The 25515-nt window shown below is 32.8% G+C and overlaps 1 protein-coding gene across 1 annotated transcript in view; it reads right to left on the reverse strand.

Moving 5' to 3' along the window:
- DPYD (dihydropyrimidine dehydrogenase) overlaps positions 1–25515 on the reverse strand; it is a 974103-nt gene that overhangs the window by 755109 nt on the left and 193479 nt on the right. The window contains exon 4 of the mRNA XM_044672105.1: positions 3368–3455. Coding sequence (XP_044528040.1) covers positions 3368–3455 — 88 coding nt within the window. The remainder of the gene's footprint in view (positions 1–3367; positions 3456–25515) is intronic.

Genomic DNA, 25515 nt, shown 5'->3' on the forward strand with positions numbered 1-25515 from the left:
CTCTCTCTCTCTCTCTCTCTGTCTCTCTCTCTCTCTCTCTCTCTCTCTCTCTCTCTCTCTCTGTCATAACTTAGAACAACTAGGGTTAAGTGATTTGCTCATGGTCACACACCTAGGAAGTGTCTGAAGTCAAAATTTAAGTCAGGAACTCCTGTTTTCAGGCCTGACTCTCAATAAATTGTGCCTCCTAGCTGCCCCTAAGCTTGTCTTTAATAATTTTTATTTTAAGGAACTTTGTTAATTCCTTTTGGGGAAGCTCTAGTCATGAATCAAACCTAAGCTCTAAAGACTATTTTTTAAAATCCCCCCACCAGGGCACCAGGATGGAGTCATAATAAGTCACAGAATTCAAGAAGAATTGTCTTAGAAGTCAGATTGCTTCAAGACTGAAACAAGTCTCCATGAGTCTAGACCTGGGTCTCTTAGTGAGAAAAACCCTCCTAGCTGTGGGTTTTAATATGCTTATATGATGTAATATATATGCATGTATCTGTGAAAGTAACCAATTTCATTTATTGATATCTATAATTTTAATCAGTTTTTCCTTACATTGAATCAGATTTCTTTCTTGCAGTCTCTATCCATTGATCTCAATTTTTCCACAAGAGTTAACAAGTGTAATGATGAGGAGGGCATGAGACACTTGGCAGATACCAACTGGCAGTGCTAAAATCCTATATTATACAACAAGAATAATATATCAGTTCTTCCTGGATTTGAAAATGGCCTGGCACTTAGTGAGTAACATATATTCTGATTGACTATATGATGATCATTAAGTTTCCATTGCTCTTGGCAAAAACATGCATAGTTCCCAAGAAAATTTCTCACTCAAAACTAAAGAAGCTAAGGGCCAGGTAAGTAAAGAAATTTGCCCCAAATCATCCAATTATTTGGTATTAGAATTTAGCTTACATTCCAGTTCTGAATCTGGCTAAAAGGTTTGATTAAATGATCTAATGTAGCCTCCCTTAACCGATCATATTTTTCTCATTTTATAGAAAAATACACATGAATATAATCAATTTGTATGCTGACATAGAAAACAATATTCATAGTCTATATATATATGTGTGTATCAGAAATATTGATTTGTAATTCATAAGTCCTACATTTGAGTGAAATGATTCAAGATTTCAAAAATAACTATTTTCAAAACAATAATTTTACTTTTAAAATAACAAAGTAATATTAAAGAGTTTCTTTTTAAAAAGTGTTTTCTCCTATTTATGGACAAGCTATATGAGTTCTCATTTAAAGTAGGGTATTTTTAAAGAAGGAAAAAAAAAACAGAAACATGACCTAGTATTCACAGTTTGATGAATCTAAACTTGTATTTCCAATTGGGAGATACAATTGCAAACAACAGCCAGTCTGAGCAAAACAGAGAAAAACTGACTGAGGAGATACAAAGGAATAGATTGTACCTTTGGAAACTAGAGCTGTAATCCAGTTTGTAAGAAAAGAAAGAATGGAAGTATTGGTCTAAACTCTCCCGAATCACAGGAGCCTAACACAATACAGCTCAAGTGACATCCTTTTCTCAAAGAGGCCCAAGGCTCATTGAGCCTGGCGATTCAATTACCCTCTCAACCTAGAAAGAACCCCCCTCCTGAGTTGAGGTCCACTGGCAGAGCAATATGGAACAGCCTACATTGTACACAGCCTGTAAATATCTAAAAAGCCGCAGGCTTTCAAGAACAAGAATCCCTGACCTTTTATGATTGCTACAGTGGTTTTTCAACAAAACATACTACTTTCAATAGATTCCCTTAAATACCTAACAAAAGAATATATTTGCAATATGTCCATCTCTAAATGTCCTGTATTTATAAGGAAACCTGTTTAAATGAATAACCAAGTATAGTGTCACAACCTAGATATTGAGAAAATGTGGACAAGATTAATGAATTTTTTTAGTTATCCTAAAACAGAAAAGAGACTGAATATATTTGGACATTTCAAAAATTTCAGTGATCATTTCTCCATTTCTGTTTCTTGTGAAATCCTTACATGAAGAGAATAATAAATGAAGAATTAGAAAAGATAACAGGAGGTACCCTTAGTTTACTATCTTCATTTAATAGATGAGGAAACTGAAATAGTGTTATACACAGTCTTTGAGCCCAGATCCTTTGAACCCAGAACCAATGATCACTATATTGTAATATACTATTCCTTAAAGTATTTTAGTTCTTGAGCATAACTAATATACTGTTTAATATTAAATTGAATAGTAATTTAAGCATCAATCTTGTTTCTTTTTTCATCTATTTTCATTGAAATATGAGATAGAAGACACACTTTTCATTATTATTTGACAACTGCAAAGTAGCTTCTCCTCAACTTGTAAAGGGCATAACAATGTTTACATTTTCAGGTAAAACACTGAATTTAACCTCTGACATTTTTCTCCAAATGTTTTTGACAATTTCACAACTTAAAAAAGTAAATTTGCCTTTTTTGGTCGCTAGCCAATTTATCTACTTTCTTACATAGTGATAATTAATTTGATGAACTATACAGAATATGCCTTCCAAGTGACACTTACAACAGCCATTTATAAATGTTTATCTTAATATCTTAAAATGAAATAGATCCACCATTTTTATCTTTTATTCTTAGCACAGTGACTGGCACTTAGTAAGTGCTTAATAAATGTTTGTTGACTGATTAAACTTTTCTTCTGATGTGTTTTAAATTATTTACATTTCACAAAGGTTTTAATATTCATCTACTAAAAGAAAATATAACAGATCTTTATTGGTAATTAAAATTTCTACAAATGGGAAGTAACTCTTCTGCTTTTTTATCTGTTATGAAAAGATAAGTCATAGCCAAGGACTCTTCCATGGTAGTGAAGGAAAATAAAAACAGAATTCATTACTCAAAAAAATAAATCCATCACTGGTAGAGTGAATAATAGAGATGATACACTATATAGGAGCTTAAAACTAACACTCATTTCTAAAAAGAGAGAAAAGGATAAAAATTTATTAATTTAATAACACCTGGTATGTGCTATTTTACAAATATTATCTCACCTGGTCCTCATAGCAAGTTAGATAGAAGTTAAGTTACTTTTCTTCTTTTCATTCCCCAAAAGATTTTCATTTTTAAGTATTGCTATAATGTATCATATTAATATTTTAACACTGGTACACACACACACAGTGCTGAACCAATTTAACTGAATTTAAATAAGAAAACTATTTACTACTTTGAGCCTACTTAAATCAATCCTCATTTTTCAAATACATATTGAAATTTTATTTTGCTGCTTTTGAATAAGGGAAATACTACATTTTAATAAGAGTTCATCAAAAGCTATTATCAACTTTCATTTGCTGGGTACATCTGATTCTACCTTGTTCGCGATACTGGTGATGAATGATTTGATGTCTAGATTAGTTGGACAGCTCTTCTGACAGGGGGCATCGGCACATTTCAGGCACCTAGGGAACAAAGTAATTAAGTTAAGGAGACAGGTAGTGGCAAAAACAAAATCTTTTGCAATACAAAAGTGACAAGGTCAGATTTACTTTTTTTTTTATATTTACCTTCACCCTTTCAAATTAAATGTATGAGTCAATATATACATACTCTGGGGAAATGTTTTGTAGCAATGAAAGATACCTATTAGCATCCTTATGCACAGCTGTCTATCTATATACATACCATAAATAATTATCATTCCCTTTTCTAGCATTCTTCTAATTAATTACACAAAGGTGGAACACAGCAGTTTATGACGGGCCCCTCATTTAAGAATTTTTCTTTCATTCTCACTTGTTTTTCAAGTAGTGGTTAGAAACTTAAACAGTTAATTTTGATAAAGCCAGTGGTGTTGATAATAATATTCACTTTTACAAGAGTATTTTCTCCCATCTGTGAATTCATAACTTCTAACTCTGTCAACTATCTTTATCTTTCAGCATTGTATCGCACATCATGTGGTTATTTTATAATGATTACTTTTGGGTATCTTTAAAATGATAGGGTGTATCCTAAGAAGAAATGTCACTACTTCATCAAATACAAGATAAGGATTCTTCCACAATTGGACTCTGAATTGTAAGCCTTCTTCAGTAAAGGTGACTAGTCGATCTTCTGCATAAGGACTCAGGAAAATATCATTTCTTAGCTTTTTTTTGTGATGAGGCTCTTTTGGTCTACTGTGTGAATCAAGTTTTTCATATCTAATTAATATCTTATTTTTAAATCTGATCTCTCTACTCTGGTTAGTGCCCCTAGCCTTCTCTCAAAATTAAATTTTATACAATGAAAACCAAAGGCTTTTCATAATCAATTGTCCTTGTTGAAATGTAGTTATAAACCTCCCCCATCATTTCTCTAAATGCAATTGTTTAATTTGCATCTATTATTGTTGAAGTCATACATGAGCATAGCTATAGTCCTTTGCAAATATGCATATTATATATACATATAGATATATATATACACACATATATACACATATACATATATACATATAAAACTGACTTTAAAAAGAGTTTTACTAAAGTCAATCCTACAGCATACATTGAGACAAGAAAATGATTTTGACTATCTGAGGTTCCCCACTGAAATAATACCCAGTGCACCATATTTTATAGTAGCTATAATCTGGATAAAGATGGGACATTAAAATTTGTGTGAAAGGAATTTCTCCTATCCATGTGCTAAAGGAAAATCAGGCATCAGCTGAAAAGTTAGAGTGATTAATGTCCTAGTTACACTCAAGTGTTTCCCTATTTACTTCAAAGCCATTTTTGCAGAGTTTTACAAATGTCTGCCACTTTGTAAGAATTTTATACCCTATAGGAAATTGCGAAATTTCCTTTGTGAACTCATTCTATCTGACGTATTCACAAATTTCTTATTCTGTTCTTTTCAAGAAGCAAAGTGGCAATTTTGGAAATGAAGTTGTATAATGGGCCAATGCAGATGAGACAAATTAATACATAGTACAATTCTATTCTTCATATAGAGCAATCTTAAATTCAACATCAATTGAAGGATCCACTTGGCAGGACTGACAATACAAGGATTCCTAGCTGTAGTTGTTAGGCACCTTTACCAAATAATTCTCTTTTTATTATAGAGCTGGTTCACAAATAACAGCTGTTGGAAATGTCAGATGTTAATGAGGCAGGGCCATGCAAACCTGCATTGTAGCATTCTTTTTTTTTTCCTTTGGTGCCATGAATATGCCAGAAGAGGCAGACTCTTATAATAATACCATCTTGCAATCCTCTAAGCGCTCAGCAGACTCAAGTGCATCAGGCTGCCATTAGTCCCACTTATCACTCTGACAGCTCAGTAATTACACTGCTGCTCTAGCCAGGTAGTCCTAATAAAATACCAACCACTGCCCTGGAATGCATACTGGCGAGATGTTTTATTAAACTTTGGGGGTTGATCATCAAGTGACATTAGAGTTGACCTATTTTTCTATTTGACAATAAATTATCCTTTGACCATGCCATAATAGATATTACAGAGTGCATCTACTGTACCAAGTCAGAAAGGTACTGCATTACAATGAGGTAGGCAAGTGGTGTAAATAAAATTGGAGAAAGGTGTGCCAGAATGTGATTACCTAAATTGCTTTAAATGATTGATACTAGGAAAAACCCCAGATACGACACTTAGGGAATATGCCAACAATTATTGTAAACCACTGTTCTACATCAATTTTCCCTTATATGTTATATAATATCATACTTATTTTACCTTTAGTCATGAAAATTTCTCATTTCTTTTTTCAAAGTTCTTCCATTATTATGCATTTTATTTTTTAAAAACACAATATAAAAGAAAAAGATTATTTTTATATCACTCCAGAGAAGTTTTAATCCTCAACTAATTATATCTAATACATTTATATTAAGGACTATATTTACTTTTAGCAAAAGAGCATATAAAGATTTCTTTTTTCAGCAGTGATAATTTAATTCAGTTGGACATTAACTAAAGAACATCATAATGTATATAATTGGGGGGAAAAAACTAGCAGCTAAAGGTGAAAGATCATCTTTCCTTAGTGATTAAATATAAAATATGTAAAAGTGTGAAAACTTTAGAGCCTCTTTTCAAAGAATCAAGAACTATTAAAAAGGACGTATTTACTAAGTATGTTTCTCTAGAGGAAAAATATTTTCCTTTCCTCAAAGTTCAACATGGCAAAACAGATTTATTTATTCATTTATTATTAAGATTTTTTAAAATTATGAGTAATGAAGATAGTTGCATTTATTTTTTGTATGTCATGGGAAGACATGCTGAGAAGATTAAAAAATAATTGGTAAGCTACCACAGTACACAGGTTTTTTTAATCTAGTTTGATGAGAATTTACTACTCTACAAACTAAAATTCTTGAATTTCAATCTGAATAAAAGGAAAAAAATATTCTGCTCTTTAATTCTCAAATGATTGATAAATTCAGCTTCCTTTATTTTTCTGTACTTTACTTCCCTCAAGCAAGTCAGCATGGACCCCGGGGCCCTGGCTTTGAAAGAAATTAGCCTGGCCTAAAAGAAATCAGATTGTAGCCAACCTTAGATATTAAAAATAAAAATAACCCTTTCTGACATCTAGTACAAGTACTGTGCTTTAGTAGATTCATGCTCAGGGCTATCATTTGAAAAAAGCTAATAAACACATTTCAGGGAGATCAGTTCCCCCTCAGGGGCAAAAATTCTATAAATCTTTCAAAATGATTACATCCAGTAAAATATTCTAACCAAATTTACCAATTCTCACAAATCTATTTTAGAGAAGATTCAGGCTCTACAGAACCACTAAATAAAATAAGAGGAATCTATGAACATGTGAGTTTCAAACATTTCCAACAATTGATTATACCAGTGTTTAACATTTGTACCATTTAACTTTTCAAAGTCCTTTTGCACTTATTGGCATCTTAGTCTAACAGCAACCTTGCCCGGAAGGTAAGGATGAGGATTATGTCATTCCTTTTTACATATGGAGGAAAAGGTAGGAGTCTCCAAAGTAAGGATCATTATGACATGATCTGAAACAGTACAATGAGACTGACCAACTAGAAGAAGGCAATTGGAGTTGCTTAATTCTCTGGTAGTCAGTTTCCTCATCTGTAAAATAGGAATTCAGTTACACAGCTTCTAGGATTTCTATCAGTCATAAATCCATGTTCCTATAATTTAAGGTGCTAAAATGGGTTCCATTTTATGTTCCCTGTGGTCTGTTATCATGGAGTTTTTCTGTAAGAAAATTACATTTACCATTCACCCATTATAGCTCAAAAATCTCCCACTGAATTCTCTTCCCACTCCTATGCAAGGTCTCAGCCTTCCCCCTTCTGAACCTAGCATGCCTTCACATGGCCACTATAACTGTACTCCAAACTGTGCACCCACAGAAATAGCTATTTAGGTGTCACTGAGAAACTCTGCCCCACACCCCTGTACTTACTAGATAAAAATAAGATTATTATGGATAGGATGACTTTATATTTTGTAGACTACTGAACTAGAGTATACAGAGGCTATAGCATGCCTAGACTGTTAAAGATTTGAACTAACCCTAGGTCTCCTCAGTCTCAATATGGGAGTGTTACTTTATAACCTGAAACAAGATTCTACTCCAAGTACAACTAAGATTTGTTTTATGGAAAACATAGAATTGGTCTCTAAGCAAGATAGGCTTCTCTCTGATTTTATTATAGCATATATTTTGACTCTTTATTTAGGTTAGACCAAATTGATTTCAATATGTTGTTCATTTCTTGATCTCTAGCTGTCCAAAAACAATTCAGTTTTTTTATAATTTATATGTTGCTGTGCTTTCCATTTACAGCATTGCAATCATCATATATACTGCTTTATTGATTCCTCTTGTTTCACTTTGATACTGTTTTAAATAAGTTTTTGACTGAGTTCTCTTTATCAAAATCATTACTTCAATCATGCACCATTTTCTTCATCAGTGTCAAGTGATGACATTTCTTATAGCACTAAAATATTCTATTATATTTATATATCACATTTTGTTTAGTATCTCTATAGTTAATGGATATACAACTTTTTGCTACTAGAAAATTGTTGATAAATGAATTTAGTGTATCCAGGACATTTAATTTTTTTCAAATCTTTCAGATATATTCTTAAAGGTGGAATTTCTAAATAAAAGGATAATGGACATTTTAATTACCCGGCCTGATTCCAAGTGGTTTTCTAGAATAATATGAGCAACTCACAGAATTACCAACAATGCATTAGTCTGCCTTTGTCCAGCCCCTCAAAAAGAACTTTTGCCATTTTTTTCCTTCTTTACCAATTTACTCTATGAGAATTGAAACTTCAAGGTTGTTTTGATTTAGATTTATCCTTTAAAAAAAGGTATTTTTTACATTCTTTCACATGATTGTTGAACAGTTTTGAAAGATTTTGACATCAGTTTTTTTCATATTGTGGCACAATATCTATTTATGTTATCTTGGATCATATATCATATGTCCAAGACAATGATTTTTGGTCTCATATTCATATTAGTTGTCTCTAAATCTGGGATATCAACTCTTTTCAAAAACATTTGAAACAATTACAATTTTTTTCTCCAGGTAAAGCACGCCATTCATATACTGGATAAACCAATTCATGAGACATTTTCAAATGTAATGGATAAATACAGCTAACTTTTTCAAACAAATATGTAGCTTTCAGCAGCAAAATTGTGCTGTAATAGTAAACAAATCCCCATATTTGCATGATTTGAATCAAAGTCTGTTGTATATTTGATTTGTCTGATTTGATTTTGTTGTGACATGATCTGATAGTTTTAAGAAGTTATATTTTAAAAACTGAGCTTCATACTGTCATTTATCTGGAGACAGAAGTTCTTTACAAAAAGGAAACAGCTGGGGGTAGACATAGTAACATCATATACCTTAAGAAAAAATTAAGAGCTTATATTTCTATAATACTTTATGATTTGCAAACTGACTTATGTCCATCATCTCATTTAATCATTCCAAGAATCGTGTGAAGCAAGAATCACAAGTTTTATCCTAATTTTACAGATGTGGATAATGAGAAAATTTGGTTAGTAATTCCAGAATCTCACAGCTCATAGCATCAATATCAACATCACCACCTATCTACCCTAGGGTTTCTGAGATGAGAAGGCAGAGAAACCATACTTATTGCAGACCTTTTTCTTGGCTCCCAGTAAGAAAGAAAAGGGCTGATAAATTTTCTTTGGTTCAGATTGCTTAGGGCTCACCCTCCATATCACCATTTCAACTGGAGTCCTCAAGGGAGAAAAAAAATATTGAAATATTCCCTGGCCAGTATGATTGCTCCAAGTGAAAGACATGCTATATACTTCTTTAATCTTTTCTTTGGAAACTTTAAGAAATGTTAGAATATTAGTAGTTCATATAAATATCGATATCTTAGGAAATTATCATAAGATGATCTATTATAGGAGATCATTATAGAATGTATTTTAATTATAGTTTCCACAATAATGCAAACAGTTTCATATAGTGCTATATAACTTTAAACTATAAAATCGCTGCAAAGTCTTTTTATAAGGGATAAAATAAATAATTATAGATATACACATATGCCTATCTTTTAGGGGAATCCTCAACAAAATGTAGTAGATGAATGTAATGAAATGTAATGAGGTTGTGTTAAGCACATATTGTATGCAATGCACTATTCTATAGGACGGGGCCATTATGGAGCTCATAGTTGAAAAGATTCATAATGATGAAAAGAGAAAAACAACCTCTTTTCTTGGCACTATCATATAAAAGCAGTTTGCACATTTTTCCTATAATTTTTTCCTTTGGGGAGAAAAGAATTTCATAAATTAGCACATATGTATATATTTTAGAGTGCCTGGAGTCATCTTGGATTTTCCAAAGCAATTGACATAATATGGGGTGAGAATGAAATATAAGAGTAATGAATTTGGGACAAATTTCAATGTAATGAGTGTAATGAAGTGGATTGAAAGAGATAAGTAATGAATTCATGTTTAGGGCAAGTGAAAATTTGAGATGTCTTCAGAGCAAAAGATCAAACTATAAGAGAATTAGATTTGGAAAATACCTTAGAAGCTCCCTAATTTGACCACTTCATTTTGTAGATGAGGAAACTGAGGCCCAGGAAGGTTTGACTTGACAAAGGCCATACAGGTAATAAGAGACAAGGCAAGATTTGAATCCATATCCTCTTAATCTAAACTTACTATTCTTTCATTGCTATTTTGCTACTGTTTGCTTTCAAACAGGCAGTTGTGATGAATTTAAGAAAGAGATGAGGTCTGATATGTAGTGATGTGGAAAGAATTTACAAAGAGATGGTAGTTAAATTCTTGCAAGCTAATAAGTTGATGGCCCATGACAGAGCCTTTGGTTATGTAGATAGTGAGTCAGAAAAAAGGACTTTCAAAAGAAATAGGAGAAAAATGTTTGTTGAACAGGTAGGAAGAAAAATCTTGATAAACCTTTGTTACAAAAGCATAAATAAGAAAGAATACCTACTATGGCCTTAATCAACAGTGTTAAACAATGCAGAAATGTCAAGAGGAATAAGGGCTGAGATCAAGACGATTAGCAAATGACTTCCATGACAGCAGTTTCGGTCAAGTGATGGGTTGATCAGAAGTCAGGCTACAGCATATGAAGGAGTGGATGAGAGTTGAAAAATGTAGACAAAAAAGTAGATAGCTTTTTCTAGCAGTAGGGGAAGCAGTAGAGTACCCAGAGCAGGGCAACCAAACCAGGATGGTAAATGTGCCATGAGATCATGCTTCACAAGGATCTACTGAAGGATTTGAGGAGTTTAGATAAGAGATTACAAAAATACTATGCAGGTAACAGCATTATCTAAATGACAGAGGCATAGAACTGGAATGAAAAAAACGAGAGGATTCTAAACATGAAGACAATATTTATTAGTGGATATTTATTATTTTGTGATATTATAACTTATGTGGCTTTCAGTAATGACTTAATATTTCAATTGACTCACCTTTAAAATGAATGGGTTGAGCTCTTTGGCCATTTTGTCACTATTAGATGGAAATATATGATTCTAGGACCATGGACAAGTCATTTAACTTCTCAGAGGCTCTGTTTCCCGTTTGTAAAATGAGGATAATAATGCCAACAGCAAGTATCTTAGTAGAGTTGTTGTGAAACCCATATGAAATAATGTATATAATACAATCTTCTAAACCTTAAGGTAGTTTTCAAAAGTAAAATGATAGTAATAGCTGTGTTCAAGCATTAGAAGTGCTGTCAGAAAAATGAAGAATTATATTTGTTCAGGTCTATCCCTGCGGGCAGATCTAGAGAAATGTGTGGGTGTGACAGAAAGGCAAAATAAGAAAAAAAGATTTCACCTTGACAGAAAGATTAAAGCAAAGGACAAATTTTGTAGAGCTAGGTCTTGTTCAGGTGCAGATGAGACTAAACTAGATCAACTTTCAGATATCTTCTAATGCTTGGATTTCCCCACTGAGAATGACTGAATTTCACACATGTTACAAATCACAGGTGGGGGACTTGGGTTAACTAACACTTTCATGTGTTATCAACTAATTTCAAAAGCATAGGCTTTCTGTTACATGTCCTAGAAAAGAAATCCTTGCCATATAGTTAGGTTTATTTAGACATTTTAGAAAAGGGAGTATGAAGCCCAGCAATTCCACCCTGAAACTCCTAATTCAACATATCCTAACAAGAAACAATTCCAAGACTCTACTGACCCCTACCCTGACTGTGTCCACTTCAGTGGGTTTAGACACCTTGGTGTTTTCTGATAAACTAAATGCCTCATCTCTCCATCCCTGCCACAACAGATAGGGAGGCAATCACTGCTAAGACTTCGGATATGCAGGGAACCAAAGAATATTATGCAGAAGTGGATGAGAAGATTAATGAAGAAAACCCAGTAGTCACCATAGCAGTGGATTGTGAATATCTCAACTTTACCAAGACCTTTTTAAGAAATTTACTATCAACAAATGTAGGATCCTAGACTTGGGGTAAAGAAGAATTAAATTTGAATTCTTTTTAAGAAAACTAGCTCTGTAACTCTGGGCAAATCAGTCAGTTAACCTGAGTTCCTTCATCTGTAGAAGGTGGGGAGAATTCTATTATTAGCATTTAATTTGCAAGTTGGTAGTGATATATAACTTAAAGAACCACATAAATCCTACCTATTATTATGAATTTAGCTACTTCTTGCCTACTTGTGTCTTATAAATGTCATCTCTGATTACTGATGACCATCTTTTTAAAAAAAGTTTTATTTATTTCAAAAATCATTTCCCAATTACATTGTTAAACACTGAACCTTCATTTTAAAAATGAATTCTACATTCTCTCCTGCCTTTCCATCCCTCCCCCAACCTCTTCATAAGGCAAGAAATATATCACTTATACACATAAAATCAAAGTGAAACAGTCCCATATTAGCCAGGTTACAAAAGAAAACATAAACATACAAATCCAAGAAAAATAATGTGAAAAAAATATGCTTCAGTCTTCATTAAGATTTCCTGATGGCTATTTTCAATGAAGTACACTCTCAATGAAAGAGAATTGATTTGCCAACAAGCTCTGTTTTAATTTTCCTTTCTGATGAAACACTGGGGCAGTCTTCAGTAGTGAGTAGAGCTTCAGTCTTGAAGTGAGAAGGTCCTGGTTTCAAAACCTGCCTGAGTTACTGACTAGCTATGAGACCATGGTTTTCTCTAATGCTGCCAGAATTGGTTGGCTTTGGCTCCAACTGTTTGCAGAATGGATTCAAATAGGAGAAGCCACCTCTTTATAACTGACATATAAAAAGATAGCTATTGGACTTCATTAGTCTCCCCCTATTCTACTATGTTTGATCCACTCCTTTTCTAATTTTTTTCAGTGAGAAGATTCTGAGAAATCAGTAGTGATAAAAATAAAACTTATATGTGAGGAAGAAGCAGTGAGTTGTTATTCTTCCTTTTGCTCAATGGTCATTAAAGGTTGCCTTGAGTCATGGGTACATGGCAAAGGAAAACATGTTCCCTTCTAGGAAGCTAAAGAAGAGATTTCTTTACCAGTGCCTCAGAAAGGCATTGGCTGATGTAACCACAACCATAGGGCAACTATAGGTGATATGATTTGTAGTTTATGAATCCATGCTTATTAAATGACTATCACAATGAGGGTGAAAATATAGATTTCCCTGAAAAAAAAGTGTCAAGTTCCTCATCTCCAACCTTCTAAAAAGATGATGGTAAAATTTCTTGGGTAATAGGATATCAGAATCTAGTCTATTAAGTCTATGAATTTTTAACTTTGGGTCCATGAATTTGGTTTGGTTTTAATAAAATTTTAATATGTTTTGGCCATTGTAACCTTATATATTTTATTTTATGCATTTAAAATCATTTTTTCTGAAAAAGGATTTAGACTTCATCAGATTACCAATGAATTCCATTATACCAAAAAATAATCAATAACTTCTAGTGTTGTAAAGAGGTATATTTACTAGGAATCACTAGGCTTTAGGTTCAAATTGCGCCTTACACGCTTAACTAGATAAGTCATTTAATTTTTGAGCAACCTTTCTCTCATCTGGAAATGGTGAACACAGATTAGATGATATCTACATTTTCTTCCTGCTTAAAATATGTAATTTTGTTTATTACATGAAAATCCTATTTAGAATATTAAGAACTATAAGGTGCATTCCCTTCTTTCAAGGACCTTAAAAATCTCAATTAAGGAAACATAGCAGATCTCTCTCCCTCTCTCTCTTTTTCTCCCTCTCCCTCTTTCTCTGTCTCTCTCTGTCTCTGTCTCTCCATATTGTGTATATATACACATACACATACACAAACACAGCTGTTATTCACAGTTGGTCATTATACAATATTTTTTAAATAAAATTTGTTCTAGTTCTGCTTACTTCCCTTTGCATAAAATATTAGAAAATATAGTAATAAGTGGAGATATCCTTAAAATGATAAAGGGCATCTATCTAAAACCATTAGCAAGCATTATCTTTAATATGGATAAACTAAAGTTCTTTCCAATAAGATTAGGGGTAAATCCAGGATGCCCATTATCATCATTACTATGTAATATTATATTGGAATTGTTAGCTATGATCACTTCTAGGACTTTTGGCCAAAATCAAGTGTGGAATTGCTGCCTATGGCAATACAAAAAGAAAAAGAATTTTTTCAAATTATTAAACATTTATTAATATTCATTTTTAACCTGTTTACATACTTTATGCCCCTACTTTCCCCTTCCCCCCCTCCCCCCCCCACCCATGGCTGACGCACATTTCCACTGGTTGTAACATGTGTCCTTGTTCAGGGTCTATTTCCAAATTGTTGTTAGTTGCATTGGTGTGGTAGTTTCGAGTCCACATCCCCAATCATGTCCACCCCGACCCATGCGTTCAAGCAGTTGTTTATCTTATATGTTTCCTCTCCTGCAGTCCTTCCTCTGAATATGGGTAGCATCTTTACCATAAATCCCTCAGAGCTGTCCTGTGTCATTGCATTGCTGCTGGTACAGGAGCCCATTACATTCGATTTTACCAAAGGAATTAGTCTAAAGCTATCACTTTTTGCAAGTATTATGATGGTATACCTAGAGAATTGCAGAGAATCAACAAAAACTAATAGAAATAATTAACAACTTTAGCAAAGTCATGGAATACAAAAAAAGCCCACATAAATCATCAGCATTTCTATTTGTCAATAATTAATTACAACAGCAATAGACAGAAAAAGAAATTCCATTCAAAATAACTCTAGACAATATAAAATATTTAGGGGTATAACTACAAAAAGAAACCCAGCAACTGTATAAACACAATTACAAAGCACTCTTCACTTTAAGTCACTTAAACTATTGGAAAATCATTGCTCATGGATAGGCTGAACCAATGTAACAAAAAATGACAATCCCAAAAATTAATTTGCCTATTCTATGTTATTTTTATGAAACTACCCAAAAGTTATTTCATAGGGCTAGAAAAAATAATAATTGGTTTGTAGAGCAAAAGGTCAAGAATATCAAGAAAATCAATGAAAAAAATTATGAAGAAAGTAGTCCTAACAGTACCAGATTTCATATTACAGTATGAAGTGATAATCATCAAAACAATCTGATATCAGCTAAGAAACATATTAGTGGATCAATGGAATAGGTTAGGTAATCAACACACAGTAGTCAATGTCCATAGCAACTTGGGGTTTAATAAACTGAAAGACCCAAGCTTTGGGGTAAAGAAGTCACTTTTTGACAAGCCTGCTAGGACACAAAGAGTTATAGAACTGTGTATACCCTTAGACCCAGTAATACCCTTGCTGTTTCCCAATGAGATCAGGAAGAAATAAAAGAATGCATATGTTTAAAAATATTAACAGTGGCTCTATTTATGGTGGCAAATAACTGAAATTAAAGAGATGCCCACCATTTGGGGAATGATTAAACAAAATGTGGCATATGATTGGGATGGAATACTACTGAGTCATAAGAAATGATGATTAGGTAAATTAAAAAAACCTGGGAAAGAACTATGTGTGATAATGAAGAGTGAAAAGAGTAGAGCTAAGAGAATATTATATATAGCTATAGGTTGTCAAAAGTTGTTTCTACATGTAACTGAAAAAATTTTAATTAATAAAAAATAAATAATAAGAGGGATGGCTTCAGAAAAAAAACATGGCAAGAAATATGTGAATTTAGGCAAATGACATAAGAACCTGGAGATCATTATGCAAAGTAGCAGCAAAGTTGTAATGAAATTCATCATGAAAGACTTGACTACTCTGATCAAGAAAACAATCCAAGACAATCCCAGAGGTTTCATGATGAAAAAAAAATATTATCCCCTTTGAGAGATGACCTTTAAGTACAAATTGAAGTATAATTTTTTCACTTTTTTTTGCTTTTTTTGTAATATGACTAATATAGAAATAGGTTTTGTATAATCTCACATGTATAATGTTTATCATATTGCTTCCTGTTTCAGGAGTGTGGGAAGGGTGGAATGGAATGAAAGAATTTGGAATTTAAAATTCAAAAATAAATGAATGGTTAAAAATGTTGTTTTTTAATAGGGAAGCTTATTTAAAGTTCAAGTGAAAAAAGTTGGCCAGACCCAGAATAGTCATTTGAGGAGAGGAAAGCGTACAAAATGAGAAATGTTGTTAAGATATAAATGATTTGGCAAAAAGAATGGATAGATGAGATAAATGAGAATAAGGAATTGATGATAATGAATATGTGTATCTGAATAACTTGAAGGAAAGTAGTCTTTTCAACTACCTGTTTCAGAGAAGTTTGGAAGAATGAATAGTCTTGGGGATGGGGGAAGATAATTAATTCTATTTTGCATATAATAGGCTTAAAATGCCTAAGGGTCAAACAGTTTAAGTTGTCTAAAAGACAATTATTGCTAATTAGGAAAGAGAGAGGGACCAGACATATAAATTTGGGAATTATCTGCATAGGAATGATAACTGACTATATATATATATATATGTATATATATAGTATATGACCAAATATAACTCAAAGAAAAAGAAAAAAACACACTTCTATGTCAACAAAGGGAAAGTGAAGACATTTTGAGTAGTTTTTCCAGGAACTGGGGTCTCAGTGCTCCTAACCCTCATAATGTGGAAGGAATAACTGTATGTAAGGGACACTTATGACTGTGCAGAAACAAATTTCTATCCCCACCCTAGACATTGGGGATGTAGAACTAGAAACATGACTATCTGTCATCATTCAGGGGATGGGGATGATTTGAAATTTTTGATGGATCACCACCTTATTGGCTAGTCACTAGAGATGTCTTAGGATATTCAAGAAAAGGTGTGAATAATGAGCTCCCAAAATTTTTAGATAAGGATCTGTGGGATGGGATTTACTGATCTTTGATCCTGAGGAAAGATCATTGTCTAATTAATTTATTAGTTAATGCTAGCTTACTCAAGCAATTGATTTTCTTACCTAGAAGCCAGACTCAGAATTTTTAATTATTAAAATGTAAGAATATTGGAAGGGAAGAAACGGGACAGGTTGTGAAGACCTTCAAAAGGCAAACAGATGGTTTAATAAATGATCTTGGAGGTAATAGAGAACAAATGGAGTTTATTGAGAAAGGGAGTTACATTGTCAGATCTGTACTTTAGGAATATCATTTTTAGAGCTAAGTGTAGAATGGATTGAAGAGGAGAGAACAAAAAAAGCAATAATGGAAAATAAAACAAATTCTATAGAATTAAATCATTCATCTCAAAGATAGTATGTGTCAACACAATTTAAAGATTATCATTTTTCCAGAAAAACATAACATGTTACAAAGTGCATTCAATAGGAATGGAATGTATTGTTTCCTTGATGTGGTTTTTAATTAAAAAAACATCTTGTTAAAAAAATAAAACTTTTGAATAAAGGTTAAGTTATAACTCAGTTATCTTCTCATCAGTAAGGTCCTAAAAGTTTGAGAACCATTCTAAACCAAAATGAAAATATTTGTGGCATGAAGGATAAGAAATTTAGTTATTTTCCAAAATTTGTGAATGGCATTAGCAAATGATGCACTATGTTTTACTTTAGAATAAATAAACTAAGAAAAGTTAATGTAAGAAACAAAAGGTTACAAGTATTTTGAAAACAAGGGAATAGATATAGAGATTGTTTGATATAGTGAAGTATCCAAAGTCCCAAGTAAGAAAATTTTCTATACCAATATAGGGCAGTACTTTCTTTGCAACTTATGTTAGGAGTCCTTACCTGAGGAGTTATTATATGAAGAGTTGTTATATCAGGAGTTCTTAATCTTTTTTGTGTCAGATCCCTTTGACTGTAAAAGGATTACAAAAAAACGTATTGCCATGCCTTGCATCATTCTTATTGTAAACAAAGCCTGATGACAAAAGCAAACAAGGGCTAAATGGAAGACTGGATCAGAGTTTCCCTTTGTAGAATTAAATAAAAAAAAAGATTGACAAAAATCAGTTTCATTGGGCATTTAAATGAAAAAAACCCCAACAACTTCATGGGCTATTTATTCAACTCCCATTTCTACACTCATAAATATATGAGAAATAAATAACTGAAAAAAATATTTGCAATCCAGGTTGTAGAGGGATTCTCTGGAAATGGTGGTGTAATCTATGTATTCTCCTGTTTAGAAATGGCCTTATGCTAATTATACAGAGCTCTAAAACATTACAGAGCCTATTAAATAAGATCTACAATAAATTAAGCAATATGGGCTAATTATCTACACAGTAAAAACCATGTCTTAAGAAAGTCTATTTTCTAGCTTATGACATAATTGGATGTAAAATTTGCAAAGCAAGTCCACAAGAGAGAGTGTATATATGATCATATACACATATACAAATAAGTAAATTGTATATAGGTACTAGGTAGTACAATGAATAGAGTGATAGAGTGGGAGTCATGAAGAACTTCATTCAAAATATACATTTACTGGCTCTGTAAACTTGGGAAAGTCATTTAACCTTTATTTTTCTCATTTTTCTCATCTGTAGAATGAAGATAATAATACCACCTTCATTCCAGGGTCGTTTTTTAAATATAATCATTTTAATTTGCTTTGCAAACCTTAAAGTGCTATATAAATGCTAGCTCTAATTATATCTGTTTTGTATATGTATATTTTATATATTTGAATATATTTATACCTGTATGTTATAATATTACATAGAGATATCTTAAAGGTATAGTTGAAATAGATAATGGTCTGGGTCAAGGATTGAGCAGGTAGAAGAAAACAGGTTGAATTATTTTCAATAAAATTCAATGTTCTTTTAAAGACTAAACTTTTCTATGAAACAATGTTTTTAAACTTTTTTAATACCAATGTGCTACTAGCAATGATATATGACTGAGAGTCATAGAAAAATACAATATCTACAGAACTGGAGTTGAAAATCACCCGAAGAACAATGGAAAGAAACATGGAGTATACGAGCAGACCACAAAAAATTATAAAAAGGTAATTATGAAGGAGAAACAGGGTAAACAATAACAAAGAAAAGGTCTGAAAAAATGAAGAAAGACTACCAGGTTACAAGATTATGCAAAAGGATGCTAGAATGCAATAATTTCTAATGATCATCCTATGCACTGAAACGATTCTTCATTTTTCTCACCAGGGAGGAAAAAACCACAATGAATCTTTTACAAAAGTGTTCTTTAGTATTATTGCTTCTATGGCAAATTAAAGTTTGAGGCTAGGATGTTTCTGTGTATGTTTATAAAAACTGTTTCTGATGTAATTGTTCAGCAAATTCTCACTTTCAATCTGGCCTTTGAGGTTGTGGAGGCATTGACTGATTAGGGTACTGATAGCAGAGCTCAGGGGCCACCCTTCTGCATTCATAATTGTTCTATTGGTCTTCTAGGTTTTGGCACACGTACACATCCAAAACCTTTAACAGCCTTTGACATATTTGACTGTTATCTGGATGAAGTGCTTGTAGTGGGCAATTTCTCATAATAGTCTAAAGATGACACACACATGGTAACCTTGGAAGGTAGCTGCTATTTCAGGGTGATCAGGCAGTCAGTCCTATGGTGGTGCTAATAATTATTCTGACACTGACCTTGGAGGAAGTACTACTACCTTAGTGTGGTCCTTAAAGCTGGCCCCTCTGAGGTAAGTAATGAATTCTTTTAATGGACTTCAGTGCATTGAATTATGTTTATATTTTCAGGAAAACATCTATTAAGGAAAGCAATGTACACCTGTACTGACACTTTCTGCAAATGAAAAGCCATTATGTAAATAGAATACCAGCACAGAGCAAAATCAAAACCTTTGAAATTCTTTATAAAAATAGATTTTTATTTTATTTTATCTCAAAAAATTCAGGCTAGAATAATCACTAAATGTATTTATACATCACTCTGACTAAAGAAAAAAAATGATCTTCATCTGGATTATATAAGGGCTCTATTGTCCCTCTACATAATATATATTTTTATTCTCAAAATCTGATGACATAATTTCTTCAAAACATTCAACTCCTCAAAGTATAATGAACAAGCATTTCCAAATATCAAAATAAACAATGGCATATTCTTTAAAAAACATTAGGGAAAATATATTAAGCTTTCTGAAACTTGCTATAAAATATATTGAGAGTAATCATGTATAAATTCACTTCTTTCAGCCTGCTTCAAGAGAACTCAAAATAGTCAATTTACTAAGAAATATTTTAAAAAGCAAATCAAAATATTATATGATGTCAACTAGAGAGTAAATGAGATGAACAGTAATGGGCCACTTATATAGGGACAGTGAGAATGGCTAAAGATTAGCCCATGTGTTCAACTGATAACTACACAAAGTCAAGGAAAGAGATCTATGAAATATCTCCCAGTATATCTCTCCACCCTTCTCATATTAGTATGAATCTCCCTATAATTAGTGGAGGGGAGAATGTGAACAAGATCTGAGATCACTGGAGGAACTGTTAGAGATGAGGTTAAATATAAAATGGAAATCTGGGAACAACCAGTTAAGAGTCTTTTGAAAAACTGGTTAAATGTTTTATTCCATGAGGTTCAGCCCATCATAATTAAAATAAGATCCTCATTAGTGTAATGATAATCCAATAAATTTCTATAGAACAAGTTCTAATCTCTGTATGCATCTACAATAGCACATAGATAGATATACACAAATACATATATATACACTCACATAAACAAATGTATGTATATTGTAGTCCCAAAGAGAATAACAGATAAGATCTTCATTATCATAGATTTTATGAATCACTAATCTGTACAAATTCCTGTAATTTATACTATGTATAATGTGAAGTGAATTATGCACTTGCTATCTCCAGGAAAGAAATCATGCCTGCATGAATATATGACAGCAATAATGATAATAAAAATAATTGATTATATAGATGATATTGAGTTATAGGGATTAATTATGAAGTATCTCAAACATCTCCATCTCATGAAATCTTTTTCTTTTTTATTTTTTTAAAAGCCTTACCTTCCATCTTGGAGTCAATACTGGGTATTGGCTCCAAGGTAGAAGAGTATTAAGGGCTAGGCAATGGGGGGTCAAGTGACTTGCCCAGGGTCACACAGCTGGGAAGTGTTTGAGACCAGATTTGAACCTAGGACCACCCATCTCTAGGCTCTCAATCCACTGAGCTACCCAGCTGCACCCTCATGGAATCTTTTTCTGATGATATTAAATTTTATTTAGATTTTATAAATTTATCAACAAACATCATATGTAATGGGGATAAATTAGAAGCCTTCCCAATAAGATCAGGAGTGACTCAGGGATGCCCATTGTCACCTCTATTATTTATCATTGTACTAGAAACACTAGCAGTAGCAATAAGAGAAGAAAAAGAAATTGAAGGTATTAATATAGGCAGTGAGCAGACTAAGCTATCACTCTTTGCAGATGCTTAGAAAATGCTAGAGAATCAACTAAAAAGCTAGTGGAAATAATCAATAACTTTAGCAAAGTTGCAAGATACAAAATAAATGCACATAAATCATCAGCATTTCTATATATTTCCAACACATCTCAGCAGCAAGAGGTAGAGAGAGACATTCCATTTAAAATAACCCTAGACAATATAAAATACTTAGGAATCTATTTGCCAAGAAAAACACAGGAATTATACAAACACAACTACAAAACCCTTTCCACACAATTAAAACTAGATCTAAACAATTGGAAAAACATTGATTGCTTGTGGGTAGGACGAGCTAACATGATAAAAATGACCATCCTACCCTAATTAGTTTACTTATTTAGTGCTATACCTATCAAACCACCAAAAGACTTTTTTTACTGAATTAGAAGAAAACTATAACAAAGTTCATTTGGAAGAATAAAAGACCAAGAATATCAAGGGAAATAATGAAAAAAAATATGAAGGAAGGTGGCCTAGCAATACCAGATCTTAAACTGTACTATAAAGCAGTACTCATCAAAACAATATGGTACTGGCAAAGAGATAAAAGGGAGTATGAATGGAATAGTCTAGGGGTAAGCAACCTCAAAAAGACAGTCTATGATAAACCCAAAGAACAAAGCTTTTGGGACAAAAACCCACTGTTTGACAAAAAATGCAGGGAAAATTGGAAAACAATATGGAAGAGATTGGGTCTAGATCAACATCTCACACCCTATACCAAGATAAACTCAGAATGGGTGAATGACTTGAATATAAAGAAGGAAAGTTTAAGTAAATTAAGTGAGCATAGAATAGTATACTTGTCAGATCTCTGGGAGAAGAAAGATTTTAAAACCAAGCAAGAGTTAGAAAAAATTACAAAATGTAAAATAAATAATTTTGATTACATTTAACTAAAAAGGTTTTGTACAAATAAAACCAATGCAGCCAAAATTAGAAGAGAAGCAAAAAATTGGGAAAAAATCTTTGTAACAAAAAACTCGGACAAAGGTCTAATTACTCAAATATATAAGGAGCAAATCAATTGTACAAAAAGATCAAGCCATTCCCCAATTGATAAATGGGCAAGGGACATGAACAGGCAATTTTCAGATAAAGAAAACAAAACTATCAACAAACACATGAAAAAGTGTTCTACATCTCTAATAATTAGAGAAATGCAAATCAAAGCAACTTTGAGGTACCACCTCACACCTAGCAGATTAGCTAACATGACACAGCAAAGGAAAATGGGGAATGTTGGAGGGGATGTGGAAAAACTGGGACATTAATGCATTGCTGGTAGAGTTGTGAATTGATCCAACCATTCTGGATAGCAATTTGGAACTATGCCAAAAAGGCTTTAAAAGACTGTCTTTTGATCCAGCCATAGCACTGCTTGGTTTATACCCCAAAGAGATAATAAGGAAAAAGATTTGTACAAAAATATTTATAGCCGCGCTCTTTGTGGTTGCAAAAAACTGGAAAATTAGTGTATGGCCTTCAGTAGGGGAATGGCTGAACAAATTGTGGTATCTATTGGTGATTGAATACTATTGTGCTCAAAAAAATAATGAACTGGAGGAATTCCATGTGAACTGGAAAGACCTCCAGGAATTGATGCAGAGTGAAAGGAGCAGAACCAGGAGAACATTGCATATAGAGATGGGTACACTGTGGTACGATCGAACATAACGGACTTCTCTAATAGCAGCAATGCAAGGATCCAGAGCAAGGCTGAGGCAATTATGAGAAAGAAAACTAGCCACATTCAGAAGAACTGTGGAAATAGAAACAGAAGAAAAACAACTGCTTGAACACATGGGCTGATGGGGATATTATTGGGGATGTAGATACTAAATGATAACTAGTCCAACTATCAATAATATGGAATTAAGTCTTAATAAATGATACATGTAAAACCCAGTGAAATTGTGAGTCAGCTCCAGGGGGAAGGGGTTGAGTGGGAATTTGGGGAAGAGGGAAAGAACATGAGTAAAACAAAGTAAATATGGAAGAATATTCAAAATTTAAAAAAAATTAAAAAATGATTTTATAAATTTAAAAATTTTAACCTATAACAAAGGAATTTAGGGATTAAGGTTTGGAATTTGAATCTAGAGACCATATGCATCAGTGAATGAAGGCAAGCAATTACAAAACTTGTGATGTCCTCAAAGTAAAACAGACTGAATATATAGTTATCAAAGAGAAGACAATAATTAAATAAGAGATTAAGTAAGGTTAAACTAAAGGCCCAGATTCCATTGTTAAATCAATCAACTAAGGGACCAGATGTATCAAAACAATATGGTACTGGCTAAGAGAGAGAAGGGAGGATCAGTGGAATAGACTTGGGGTAAGTGATGTCAGCAAGACAGTCTATGATAAACTCAAAGAGCCCAACTTTAGGGACGAAGATAAATTCAGAGTGAGTGAATGACTTGAATATAAAGAAGGAAACTATAAGAAAATTAGGCAAACACAGAATAGTACACTTGTCAGATCTCTGGGAAAGGAAAGATTTTAAAACCAAGCAAGAGTTAGAAAAAATTACAAAATGTAAAATAAATAATTTCGATTACATTAAATTAAAATTTTTTGTACAGAAAAGCAATACAAGTAAAATCAGAAGGGAAACAACAAACTGGAAAAAATCTTTATAACAAAAAACTCTGACAAAGGTCTAATTACTCAAATATACAAAGAGCAAAATTAATTGTACAAAAAATCAAGCCATTCTTCAATCGATAAATGGGCAAGGGATATGAACAGGCAATATTCAGATAAAGAAATCAAAACTATCAATAAGCACATGAGAAAGTGTTCTAAATCTCTAATAATTAGAGAAATGCAAATCAAAACAACTCTGAGGTATCACCTCACACCCAGCAGATTGGCTACAATGACAGTGCTAAAAGAATGCCTGCCTTTTGATCCAGCCATAGCACTGCTTGGTTTATACCCCAAAGAGATAATAAGGAAAAAGACCTGTACAAAAATATTTATAGCCGTGCTCTTTGTGGTTGCAAAAAATTGGAAAATGAGGGAATGCCCTTCAGTTGGGGAATGGCTGAACAAATTGTGGTATCTGTTGGTAATGGAATACTACTGAGTTCAAAGGAATAAAGAACTTGATGAATTCCATGTGAACTGGAGAGACCTCCGGGAACTGATGCAGAGCGAAAGGAGCAGAGCCAGAAGAACTCTATACACAGAGACTGATACACTGTGGTAAAATTGAATGTAATGGACCTCTGTACCAGCAGCAATACAATGACCCAGGACAGCTCTGAGGGATTTATGGGAAAGAAAGCTACCCACATTCAGAGGAAGAACTACAAAAGTGTAAACACAGAAGAAAAACAATTGCTTGAACACATGAGTTGATGCGGACACGATTAAGATGTAGACTCTTAATGACCACCCTAGAACAATTATCAACAATATGGAAATAGGTCTTGATGCGATGACACAGGAAGAAACCAGTGGAAATGTGTGTCGGCTACTTGGGGGTGGGGTTTTGAGGGGGGAGAGCAAGAACATGAATCATTTAACCATGGAAATAATTTTTCTAAAAAGTAAATTTTTTTTTAATTTTAAAATTAAAAAATAATAAAAAAATAAACTTTAAAAACTTTCCACATCTTTTGATGTCATGGTTTGTGCACTAAAGATTGTTTTCTGCTAAAATATAAAAGCAGCAACAAAAACAATAACAATAAGGGACCTGATGAAGTTTTTAATGTATAAATACTACAGTTTATTAATTATGGTAATAGTGATTTAATTTATTATTAATATTAATTTAATAGTGATTAAATTGATAAAAATTAATTTGCAAAATGTTAAACTCTTTGGAAGAAGAAAAGGAATGAGATTTCCTGAAAGGATCAGTTCTGCCCACTGGGTTTGTGTATAAAATCACAGTCAGTCTAGTGGTGAGTTTAGAAATGCAAGAATCCCATCTAATCTAGTGGTGGAAGAGCTCTGTCTAAGCAGCTCCTAAAATAAAACTGCTCTTA

Source organism: Gracilinanus agilis, chromosome 4, assembly GCF_016433145.1.
Source record: "Gracilinanus agilis isolate LMUSP501 chromosome 4, AgileGrace, whole genome shotgun sequence".
In the NCBI taxonomy this organism is placed as follows: Eukaryota; Metazoa; Chordata; class Mammalia; order Didelphimorphia; family Didelphidae; genus Gracilinanus; species Gracilinanus agilis.